This window comes from Cetorhinus maximus, chromosome 1 (genome assembly GCF_964194155.1).
Source record: "Cetorhinus maximus chromosome 1, sCetMax3.hap1.1, whole genome shotgun sequence".
NCBI lineage: Eukaryota > Metazoa > Chordata > Chondrichthyes > Lamniformes > Cetorhinidae > Cetorhinus > Cetorhinus maximus.
In genome coordinates this window covers 38,731,779-38,744,740 of record NC_135879.1, presented here as the reverse complement: position 1 = coordinate 38,744,740, position 12,962 = coordinate 38,731,779, and the positions used below count along the sequence as shown (strand labels likewise).

General features: G+C 41.5%; 1 protein-coding gene across 1 annotated transcript; it reads left to right on the top strand.

Annotated features, from left to right (window-relative positions):
- Window positions 1-71: 71 nt before the first annotated feature.
- On the top strand, window positions 72-7,694 carry bbs12 (Bardet-Biedl syndrome 12). The gene is made up of 2 exons (XM_078539877.1): window positions 72-211; window positions 4,428-7,694. The coding sequence occupies exons 1-2, from the start codon at window positions 185-187 to the stop codon at window positions 6,573-6,575; spliced, it is 2,175 nt and encodes a 724-aa protein (XP_078396003.1). The 5' UTR covers window positions 72-184; the 3' UTR covers window positions 6,576-7,694.
- Window positions 7,695-12,962: the final 5,268 nt, after the last annotated feature.

The window sequence follows — 12,962 nt, the reverse complement described above, 5'->3', positions numbered from 1 at the left end:
CCCGGAACAACTAGATTTCTCTTTCTGCTGGCGGCTCTTCATGATTTAATTTTAGCTACACTTCAGCGACTAACCGGGCGAATTAAACGCTTATATACGTCATTTCCGTTCTTTAGACTTCGGTGAAAAGTGGCTTATTTATCTTGTCCTGACAACTTCCTGGGTTTAAGAGGTTTAACAGCAAATGGAGCAGGCGGCCGGCTATTCACAGGTAATGTCGGGAGCTCAGCGCCTGTACTGGCTAAAGGCGCGGGTTCCCCTCTGCTGCCTGCTTTCATTGACCAATGAGAGTGAAGCATTGTCATGAGCAGGAGAGCAAATCTTCAAGTGTAAGTGGCCTCCTCCTTATGAGGAGGCGCCAGTAACATCATAATGTAAACAGATTGTGACAAAAGGAAAGCTTAACAAACCTAAGGCATATTTCACCCCTCTCCTAACTACACTCAGTTCTGTTGAAGGGTCATTGGACTCGAAACGTCAACTCTTTTCTTCACCGATGCTGCCAGACCTGCTGAGTTTTTCCAGGTAATTCTGTTTTTGCTAAGGCAAATTAATATGCACGTCATATTCTGATGAATGGCCATTGACCAGAACCGCTGGTCTTGATTTTTCAATCCGGGTCGGGAATAAACCAGGGTGACCAACCGTCCAGTATTTTATGGAATTGCCCTGTCATTTTATGTTTTGTCCCACATCCTTCACGTTGGCCTCCTAGGACGGCATTTGTTCCATATTTCTCGGGCAGCAACTGGGAGGCTGCAAGGTAGTCTCTACTAGCTACTGCTTCTATATTCTTGGTGCTTGCACGTGCACCACCCGCTCAGCCATGAGATAAAAGCAAAATACTGCGGATGCTGGAAATCTGAAACAAAAAACAAAAAATTTCTGGAAAAACTCAGCAGGTCTGACAGCATCTGTGGAGAGATAGACAAAGTTTAACGTTTTGAGTCCGCATGACTCTTCCATGAGGAAGTCTGGCTGGCTGATGCTCTACCTCTGAGTCTCAAAGAAAGTTAAGTTGCCAAAGCTGCAGCATTTGTTTGGGGGTGGGGAGAACGGCCGAGGCCTTGGAGGGGATGCAGCAGGCCTGAGGGCATCCTCCCCCCCCTCCCCCTGGGATCCGGTGTCAGCCCTAGAGTGGGGTTGGGGAGAGTGGATGCTGAGTGAGTGGGGGAAGAGGGATTGATGAGTGAGTCTGTAGGCAGAGGGAGTTGAGAAGAGTGCGTTTATCTGGTGGAGTGCAGCGTTAAGGGAGCAGTTCGCTTTTGGGGTCGAGGAGACAGACTGTATAAAGTATATTTTTAACGTTGCAAGTTGCCTGGTATTTTAGGTGGGCAACTAATTATTTTATCGAGTGGATGAATATCAAGCACCCCCACACCACTGGTCTCCAGCAGCCACCCCCAACTGAAATGCCCCATATTATAAATTCCGCAGGGTTCATCACCTGACAACCAGAGTATTTCTGAATCCCAACCCCGCATCATATCTGTGTTGCTAATACAAAGTTATTTTAAAATATTATTCTCAATTGTGCTGGAGGCTTGATGCTTAATTAGTGGTGTTGTGTGCTGCCAGGAGACAAGAACTGACTCTGTGTAATGCTTCAAGGCAGACAGCAGCCATTACTTACTGAGGTTGCCATTGCCTTGCAGAATAGAGGAGGTAGGAGATCAGAGGACCAGCAGCCTCACAGCGCAGACAAGTGGTCTATGAAAAGGCACTAGACCCACTCCGTGTGAATAATCCTCTGTTTCCAAAAGTTTTGCTTCAGCAGAAACATCACTTAATGGCTCCCCGCATTGCACATGATAGCTGTGCTCTAACATGCATCTGACTTTTCTTATCCCCATTTGAGATTTGAAAATCACCTTCTCTGCCTGGTCCTCCTCAGCCTGTTAACAAGCTCTTCAAGGAGTTAAGTGGGCAATTAGTTGGAGGCGAGCAGGTTTCCAGCTCTCTTTCTTCAACCCTGACTTTCCACTTTTACTTTGAAAATTGCAGCACATTTCAGAGATATCAGAAAACTGACACGCTATCCATGAGCGCTGTTTTCAAAACACTTCCGCACCCAACTTCACCCCGACAGATTATTGGAAAATCAAGTCCATTAACTCTGTTTCTCTCTCCACAGATGCTGCCAGACCTAATGAGTGTTTCCAGAATTTTGTTTTTATTTCATATTATTTGTCTTCCTATACCTTGCGATGTTCATTGGTCAAGAGAAACGCCAAGTGTACTGGTAGACACTGCATTCTCCCTCACCAGGGTCACCTGAGCACTGACGAGAGGAAGGGAGGCAGAGAGAGCAACCCTCCCCGTGGGCTTTGCTCATCCTGGACCTATGAATGGCTCTTTTTACCCAGGCTTCTGGGCATCTGGCTAGATGACCAAAGATTGGGAGTGTAGGGCTAAAGGTTAAAAATTGTGGAGTATCCCCCTTAACTAAATGTCTGGATGCTGTGAAATGCAGGCAGGTGAGTGGGATTTTTTTGGGGATAATAATAGAAGGATAGAGTAGATGAATGCATGGCTGGATAGACAGTGCAGGAAGGAGAGCTTTAGATTCCTGATACATTGGGACTGGTTCTGGGAGGTGGGACCTATACAGGCTCGACACGTTGCACCTCAGTGATTGTGTTTGCGGTTTGCTAGTGCAACCAGAGGGCAGACTATTTTAGACCTGGTAATGTGTAATGAGACAGGATTAGTGACCTCCATAGTAAAGGATCCTCTTGACAATGATCATTACATGATAGAATTTCACATTCAGTTTGAGGGTGAGAAATGTGGGTCTAAAACTATGTACTGATCTCATGCTTTATTAACACAGCTACCCTACCTCCTTTGCCTTTCTTCCTGTCTTTCCGAAATATAAAATATCCTTGAATATTCAGGTCCCAGCCTTAGTCACCTTGTAACCACATCTTTATAATGGCCATCATATCATATTCATTTATTTTGATTTTAAACTTAAAGGCAGTTGCAAGGATATGATGACAGAGTTGGCTAAAGTGAACTGGGAAAATAGGTTAAATGGTAAGATTGTGGAAAAGCAATGGCAGACATTTAAGGAGATGTTTCATAACTCTAAACAAAGATATATATCATTGAGAAAGAAAGGTGCTATGAGAAGGATGCTCCATACATGGCTAACTAAGAGAGTTAAGGATGATATCAAATTGAAAGAAAAGATATACAATGCTACAAAGGTTAGTGGTAGGCCAGGAGATTTAGAAAATTTTAGAAGCCAGCAAAGGATGACTTAAAAAAAGAGAAATTAGAGTAAGAGAAAACTGGCAAGAAATACAAAAACAGTAAAATTTTCTACAAGCATATAAAATGGAAAAGAGTAGCTAAAGGAAGCATTGGTCCTTTGGAAGATGAGACTGGGAAGTTAACAGTGGAAAGCGAAGAAATGGCAAAGACTTTGAACAAGTATTTTGTATCTGCCTTTACAGCAGAAGAAGCATCCCAAGAATAGTACAAGGTCTAGAGGCGAAAGGGAGGGAGGAACTTCAAACAATAACGATCACTTGAGAAAAAGTACTGGGGAAACTAATGGAACTAAAAGCTACAAGTCTCCTGGACCTGATGGCCCAAATTCTAGGGTCTTAAAATAATCATCTGCAGAGATAATGGATGTATTGATTTGTAATCTTCCAAAAAATAAGTGGAGTTAAGGCCACAATCAGATCAACCATGATCTTATTGAATGGCAGAGCAGGCTCGAGGTTTTAAATCGATTACTTTTTCTAATTCTTATGATCTCCTCCTCAACCACATGCCACTCCACAGGACAGAGGGATGGACACAGAGCTATTGGAGGCAATATCCCCAGCGCTGGCTTTATAGGCAGAGGATCAGCTTTTCAAATTGATAGAGCAACGGGAGATTCGGACTTTTTCGACAGACGATTGCTGACGTTTGCAACCTCCTGGAAGAAGACCCCCTTCCCGGTGTGCATGCATTGTCAGTAGCCTTTAAAGTTACCACAGCCTGAATTTTTTCACCTCCGGTTCCTTCCATGGGTCTGCTGATGACATCTGCAGAATTTTGCAATGCGCTGTCCGTAAGCACATCTCCCAGGTGGCTAATACCATGTTTGCCAGGGCTGCCATTTAGATCCACTTTGCTACTGATGAGGACAGTCAGAAACAGGGAGCTGTCACTTTTGCAGTGACCGGATTTCTACAGGTTCAGGGAGATATAAACTGCACATGACCATTACGGGATGGAAGCAATTTCAGAAGACAAATTACAAGTATTAAAAGACTTAATTTTTTTGTGGAGAGAGCATATTGATACTGCTACACCAAATATACCCATGACACCATTTCATTAAACAGAGAATGAGATTGAGGGTTAAATTTACAAAATTATGACAGAAGTATAATAGCATTTTTGCATTTCTCTTTCCTTTACAGTCTGTTGGAATACAGTGCCAATTACTAAACCGGAAATCCCATCTAGGCCTGGAGCAGATCGCTGCAGTGGCTGCATCAGGCAAATCATTGCTTGGCTCCAGAAAGTGCTACAAGTTCATTGTAGATGACAATGCTGGTGAAACAGTCGTGATTTGCTCTGCATTCAGACTTCTAGAGAATCTGCAGTTGGATTGTCCAGTTGGTCAGTTGTTGAATGAAGCAGTACAGGCACACTACAAACAATACAAATCTGGAACATCCACTCTCCTTTTCCTTACTGGAGCATGGAGTAAAGCTGTTTTAAATTGTATCAAGCAAGAGATTCCCATTCCTACCATAGTATCTGTGATGTATGAAGGACTAGAACATTGCTTTGAGGTACTAATATCACATCAGATATCCATTGATGGCATTTTGAAAAGCTCACAATGTAAACAAAATCCGCAAACAGTTAAACCTGAAAGATTATCATGTCCTTTAACTAGCTCTCCTACCCATCTGACTAATGAAATGCGATCAGTTGCAAAGGAACACGCTCACTTTCAGTCAGATGTATCAATAAAAGGGAATTGCAGAAACAGCTACAGTGTTAACAATGAGAATGGCTCCTTATTGTGGTCTTTTTCAAATAATATGACTCATGCCTCTTCTAGGCGAGGTCGACCAAGCTCCGCATGCATCCGAGTAAAACCAGAAGTAAATATGAGCCGACACTTCAGGAATCCTAATAGAAACAGACAAGAAGAAGCTTTGTCAGATTTGTTAAACACTTTTAAAGAGGATTCCTTTGCCACTCCAGCTGATTCTGCCAGCTTTACAGCATTGGCTTTGTCACTGAGCCATGGAAACCAGAGGATGATGAAGTTAGTAGTAGAGGCCTACAAAATTCAGGCTCAAAGTGTTTTGGCAGAAAATGGTAATAGCAAAACACTGCCAGAATTTGACATTGGTAATTTGGTTACGTATTTCCTGCCAGGACCACCTGAGCACAATTCCTGTGTGAGTCCTGGCTTTATCACATTAATCACAGGAGAGCAGTCTATGATTGTCAAGCATTTGGCCAATTTGCCACTTCATACTATATTTATAAATGGAGATCTTACTAATAAGTACTATCATCCAGGGTTCAACAGAATTTCAAATATTAGAATGGTCACTCAGACTGTTGACATTTCTAAAAATTTAGAAGAAGAGTGGTTATGTGCAACAATGAATATACTTCATAAGTTTCGTATTAATTTAATTCTGGTAAAGGGGATAACATCTCCACATTTAATGGATACATGCATGCAAGAAAATATTTTAATAATACAAGAAGTGAAAGACCCAGTGTTTCAAAGGTTTGCAGAGGTTATGGGAGGTGGTATTGTAACTTACATTACACAAGTAAAAGAGAATTGTGTGGGAACTGGAGGACATCTATGTTTCTGGAAAATGGGAAATGGAGGTGCACTGAACTTGGGAGAAAGAGTTGCTGTGCAGATAAATACTTATAAAACTGCTGTGATCACAGTAGTGCTTTGTAGCCCCTTAAGTTGCAAGCAGCAGACATTAGCGGACCAATTCTGGACTTGTGCATATCGTCTAAAACATGCACTTAGTGAGGGACGAATCTTTCCTGGTGCAGGAGCCACTGAACTTGTTTGCCTCTGCCATCTAAAGCAGCTAATATTAGAAAAATCTTTCAAACCAGGAAGTGATACAGCAAGTTGCATCGGTGCACATTGTTCTTCATGGTTTGCTGACACTGCAGCTTTGTACAAATCACAAATCTTGCAAGCCTTAGCTGATGGCTTGGCTGATTACCTTGTGACTGCAATGATTAATACTGGCATGTATGGAACACCACTGGATGCTTTGTCAGAAGTGCAAAAGTGCCTTCACAAAAGTGTTGGTGTATTTCCTATCATTTCAGAGTTATCAGAACAGTGTGTGAATGTTGGTGTACCATGCAGGTCTCCCTGTAGAGGTCTGAATGAAAACTGCTTTGAAGTCTATGATAATGTGACAGTCAAGCTGGAAGCTTGGCGAAGAGCTTTGAATCTAGTGTTATTGGTACTGCGGGCAGATGCTGAAATTATCACTGGCACCAGAGCTAAAACTTGTACAGTTGCTGAAGACCATTTAAGAGAAGGAACATTCCTATAGCATGAGTAACAAGATCAGCAAATCTGCAGTTAGCCAATATGGAAGGTAGGCGGTTCTACAAACAAAAAGAAAGCTTAGCCTAGTCTTGATGGTGGACTGCAAGTGCTAATGTAAAAAAGGTACCAAAGGGGGACAACCCACAGCAGGAGGGTTTTGGTCCCTTTGAACCCACTGCAACTGGTTTGGTTATGAGGGTTGCCACTACCTCTGTTACTTCTAATTATAAAACACTGATTAGAAAATGGCTTTGGTAAAAATATTGACAGCTGGAATTCATTTTACATAGTGTACTACTGTAAACCATTATTCTGTGGTACATGCACATGTAGGCCAGAGTTTTTCCGGCCCTTTGGCGGCAAGGGATGCAGGAATTTAGACAGTTGCATGTCAGGTTCACTAGCCAACACATTCTATATGCTTTTGCTGGAGGAAAGCTCCAGTGGCACCTAAATAGAGTGATCACAAGGACATTTATCCATTGCAATGAGAGCTTACAAATAGAGCATGGGCTCCCCGATTGTGACTGCTCTTTGCCAGGTGAGAGGTGGCAGCTTCATACAGAAGGTCAGAACCTCATAACTTCTAAGGTTACTGAAGAGCTCAGCAGCATCAAATGGCAAAGCTGGTGTCTGCCCATATCATAGCTTTGCCACCTAACGATAAAATTGTGGAAATGGATGTCTCCGATGGGTCACATGCAATGAACTTCTCATCCGTTCCATGGGCCCTCAGCAGCGCTCCAATTAGCCTCACGATGATGGAGGGCTGCCAGACTCCATTTCCTTGGGAGGCCACCCGCTGTCCTTAAATGGACGACAGAGGTATCCTCTTAATTGGTCATCTCCCAGAAGATTCCCCTATTGGCGCATATCTCACTCGAACGCGCTCAGGATCTGGAAGTGGTCCTACCCTTCAATTATTTTCTTTGTCCAGAAGCTTCTGGCCAAAGATCCTAATATTCCTTTGATAGTGTTTTCTTAAAGGAAGCAGATACTTGCATAATTGAATGAATTGCATTTGCTCCACTGTGTAGAAGTTTCAAGAACTACAGAAAGCTGAACCCTGTAAGATATTTTGGTGCTGATATGTTTTAAATAAAACAATGACCAGTTTAATAAACTTCCAAACTTGTTTTAATTGACAGATTTATTTATCAGTACAGATGACGACAAACTAACATTTCATTCTTTTAAAAGTAACTATCTCCCTTCCTTACTTCTGAATGGAACAGTTGGTTTGGATGAGAAATTTATTTTGTCTGTATGAAAGGCCACTTTTCCCACAGTTGTACAAACATGCTGTCATATAGTTGGAAGGTGATGATGACACCAGAAAGAACATAATAGTTTTTATCTCTGCTTCTGTATTGATGATTGCAGATAAGATCTTTAATAACAAATTGGTAATTGATTCCTGTGATTAGGAAGTAATAAACTAAATAATGCCACTAACTTAGAAGATTTTCTTTTTTCTTGTAAACACACACAATACTAATGTTGTTAAAATGTTCACGATGCTAGTTATAAATCTATCTGATCAAATACAATACACTCTTTACCACAACAATTTCTATTTACATAGCACTTTTTAAGAACATAAAAAATAGCAGTAGGAGGTCACACAGCCCCTCAAGCCTACTGTGCCGAACAAGATCATAGCCCATCTACAAACTCTACTCCACTTTTCTGTCTGATACCCATATATTTTGATTTCCTTAGGGTCCAAAAATCTATCGATTGAATGTACTCAAGTTCAGAGCATTCATAGCTTTCTGGGGTAGAGAATTCCAAAGATTTGCAACCTTTTGAGTGTAGAAATTTCCTCTCAGTCCTAAATAGCCAACCCTGCGTCCATGCCCCCTAGTTCTAGACTCCAGCTAGGGGAAATAGACTCTCAGCATCTACCCTGTCAAGCCCTCTCAGAATCTCATATCTTTCAATGAGATCACCTCTCACTCTTCTAAATTTAAGAAAATATAGGCCCATTTTACTCAATCTCTCCTCGTAGGACAGCCCTCTCATCCCGTGAATCAATCTACTTAAACTTCATCGTACCCCCTCCAAGCCAAGCATAGAGACCAAAATGGTGTCTTAAAACGCCCCGCATAATTGCAGCAAAACTTCCCTCAACCCTTTTGCAATAAAATCCAGCATGCCATTTGTCTTTCTAATTGGTTGTTCCTACATGTTAATTTTCTGTGTTTTTTGTGCAAGGACACCCAAATCCCTCTGAACACCAGCATTTAATAGTTTTTTATAATTTAAAAAAAGATGTTTTTCTATTTTTCCTATCTACCAAAGAGAATAACCTCATATTTCACCAAATTATACTCCATCTGCTACCTTCTTGTCCACTCACTCACAGACTCTTTATGCTCACCTCACAGTTTAGGTTCCCACTTAGCTTTGTATTATAAGCAAAGTTGAGACCATTCAATAATCCAGGAAATTTTGGAAGATTACATCAAGTGCATCTATTATCTCTGCAGCCACATGTTTTAAACCCTAGAAGTAGACCTTCATGTCCAGGGGATTTGTTGGCTTTTAGTCCCATTAATTTCTCCAGTACTTCTTTGCTAATATTAATTACTTTAAATGCTTCTTTGCTAATATAAGTAATGTTCCTCAAATAACATGGGAAAACATTCCAAAGTACTTCCCAGATGTGTAATCAGCTAAAAATTGACATTGAGCCAAAGAAGGAGATCTTGAAATGGATGTTCACTCTCCTTAACAGTAGCCTTACTATCTTGTTAACACAGGTGGTGTGGCCAGTGCCAAATTAAAATCAGTTGGGAGGGCAATGTGCCCAGCTGTTCATGAACCCTGTTTAAAATGGAAATTGTGGTTTTATAACATAACTAAGATCCCAAATGCCATTTTAGGTAGGAACTGGTTGGAGTCTGTCCTGCCTCTTGGGTTCAAGAATAATCTGAGCTGTTGCCACCTCAGGGACCAACACTCCTTCCACTTTGGAGCCCCCCTCTGCTATAAATTACATTCCAGGTGATAGCTCTGGCCTGTTTTCCTTTGCCAAATCTGATAAACTGCGTCAGGATGCCTGTTTGGTGTCATACAGCTAGCCTGACAAATATAAATGAGGCCAGAGCCTCCAAATCACAGGGACCACCAGCCAAATTGTATTAGGAGGGGTGATCAAAACATTAGTAAAAGAGGTAGGTTTTAAAAGGTGCCTTAAAGTGTTTAGGGAGGAAATTTCAGAGCTTAATGTCTGGACAGCTGAATGCATCATCACTAATGGTAGGACAAAAGGAGCGGGGGATGCATGAGAGGCCATAGTTGGAGGAAAGCAGAGATCTTGAAGGTTGTAAGGCTGAAGGTTAAATATATTGAAGCAGGGCAGGGACTGATTTGAACATGAGGATGAAAATTTTTGATTTGAGATGTTGGCAGTTCAGGAACCAATTTAGGTCAGTGACCACAAGGTGATGGGTTGAATGTGATTTGGTATGGATTAAGATTTGGGTAACAGAGTTTTGCAAGAACTTAAGTTTATGGAAAATGTGATGCCAGCCAAGAAAATATTGAAATAGTGAGGCAAGATTGTCAAAGGAATGAATGAGGGTTTTCCTTCTTTATAGGTTGAGGTAGAAAAAGTGACAGGTGAAGTTATATAGGTAGGAGCAGGCCATGTTTGTGAAGTAGAGGATATGAGTTGGAAGCTCGAGGTCAAATAGGACACTGAGGTTGCAAGCATTGGAACTGGAGTAGGCCATTTAGCGCCTCAAACTTGTTTCATCATTTAGTGAGCTCATAGCTGATCTGTGATCTAACTCAATGTACCCATCTTCATTTCCCTTAGTATCTTTGGGCAACAGAAATTTATCAACCTGTTTTAAAATTAACAATTGAGCCAGCACTTACTGCATTTTCCAAACTTCTACCTTCTTTTGCAGGAAGGAGTGTTTCCAAGTGTCCTTCCTGAAAGGCTCTGTTTTTTTTAATTTAGTCATAGACTCCCCAATTAGCAGAAATAGTTTCTCGCAATCTACCCTATATGTTCCCCTTAATATTTTGAAAATATCAATCAAATCACTTCCTAACCTTCTCAATTCTAAGAAATATAACCCCTGTTTGTTCAATCTCTCCTCAAGGCTTAACTCCTGGAGTCCGGTATCATTCATATCATAAAATCATAGAATGGTCACAGCAAAGAAGAAGGCAATTCTATCCTTTCACCAGTGGAAATAGTTTCTCTCTTTATACTTTGTCCAGATGCAAGAACACAAACACAACAAATAAGAACAGGAGTGGACCATATCGCCTATGTAGCCTATTCTGCTATTCAATACCATCATGGCTGAGCTTGGGCTTCAATTCCACCTTCATGCCAGCTCCCCATATCCCTTGATTCCCTGAGAGAACAAAATTCTGTCTATCTCAGCCTTAAATGTATTCAACAATGGAGCATCCACAGCCCTCTGCGGTAGAGAATTCCAAAGGTTCACAACCCTTTGAGTGAAGTAATTTCTCCTCATCTTAGTCCTACATGATCAGCCCCTTATCCTGAGGCTGTTCCCCCATGTTTTAGATTCCTCAACCAGCAGAAACAATATCTCAGTGTTTACCCCTCATGATTTTGAATACCTCTATCAAATCTCCTCTCAACCTTTTCTTCTTTAAGGAGAACAATTCCAACTATTCCAATCTGCCTGCGTAACAGAAGTTTCTCATTCCTGGAACTATTCTTGTCAATCTTCGCTGCACTTTGTTTAATGCCTTAACATTCTTCTAGTAGATCTACACTTCACCCTCTCCAAGGACTATATATCCTTCCTAAGGTGTAGCATTCTGAACTGCTTGCAATACTCCATATGTGGTCTAACCAGGGTTGTGTATAGCTGAAACATGACCTTTACCCCCTTGTATTCTATATCTTGAGAAAAAAGGTCAGCATTCCATTAACCTTATTATTTTCTGTAACTGTTCATGACATTTTAATTATCTGTATCTGTTCCCCTAAGTCTTTTTGGATTTCCACTGTTTCTTGCTTTTCACCATTTAGAAAGTACCCTGTTCTACCCTTCTTAGATTCAGAGTGAATCACCCGACATTTGCCTACACGGAAATTGATTTGATGCAGTTTTGCTCATTCTAATCTATCAATCTATTAATATCTTTATAATTTTATACATTCATCTACACTGCTTACAATACTGCCTACCTTTGTGTCATTAGCAAATTTGGATCTGTGACTTTCAATTGCATCATCTAAGTTATCAACGAACACAGTTGAGGCTCAACACAGATCCTTGCTCCTTGCGAGACACCACGAGTCACATTCTGACTGTTAGATCACCTGCCCATTATCCTTACTCTCTGTCCCTTGCTCTGAAAATTTTCTTCCCAGAGTTTGCTTGGTGGAAATTATGGCTCACCCAGGACTGGATGCCAGATTGGTGGACTGACAAGACAGAGGCAGTGGAGAGGTCAAGAGAAATAGTGGTGAGATAGACCTGGGAGTCATCAGCAGACATGTGGCACACGATGTCCTGTCTCTAAATGATGTTGCTGAACAGCAGCATGTAGTTGAGGAATATGAGGTGGCCAAGGATAGATCCTTGGGGAACTTGTAATAGTACTTGTTAGGAACCACCAACAGAGTGCAGCTGAGGAAACTGAGTGCAGACTTGGAGTTTGCTGAGTGAGGTGTTTGGTGAAGGAGGGAAAGGAGATGTTTATTTCATTTTTCTATCTTTCTCACTCTATAGAAATTGGTTCTTACTCTACTATGATGAAAGGAGCTCACTTTTTGGTGAGTATCTGGTAAGTGGACGTTTTATTCTATCCATAAGGTTTAAAATAGTACACAAATTGGTGGTAAAGCTAATAAAACAAATTTAAAAAACAACATAAATAAGTGCATAATATAATTAAATAATTATTTAAAACACATTAAGGATGGCAGGACAGGTGATGTGTCAAGGCTGCAGCATGTGGGAGTTTCTGGATAACATTGTGATCCAGGGTAAGCAGTAAGTGTTTGCAGCTCGAGGAACTTCAGCTCTGAGTCATTGAGCTAGAGGCTGAGCTGCAGACTCTGTGACACATCAGGAAGGAGGAAAGTTACCTGGATGCTATGTACCAAGAGGCAGTCACACCACTTAGGATCTTCTGATTTGGTCAGTGGTCAGGGACATGAGGGAGTGAGGCAGGTAAGGGGACCCAGAGGTCAGGAGTGCAGGAGTGTGAGTCTCTGCAATTGCCCAGTAGGTTTGAGGTTCTCTCGGCTTGTTTGGATGAGAGCGGGGCTGCAGGGTGGATGAGCAAACTAACCATGGCATCATGGTACAGGAAGCTATTCAAGTAGGGGGAGCAAAATGGAACATGCAGTGGACAGTATAGTGAGGGAGATTGACACTGTTTT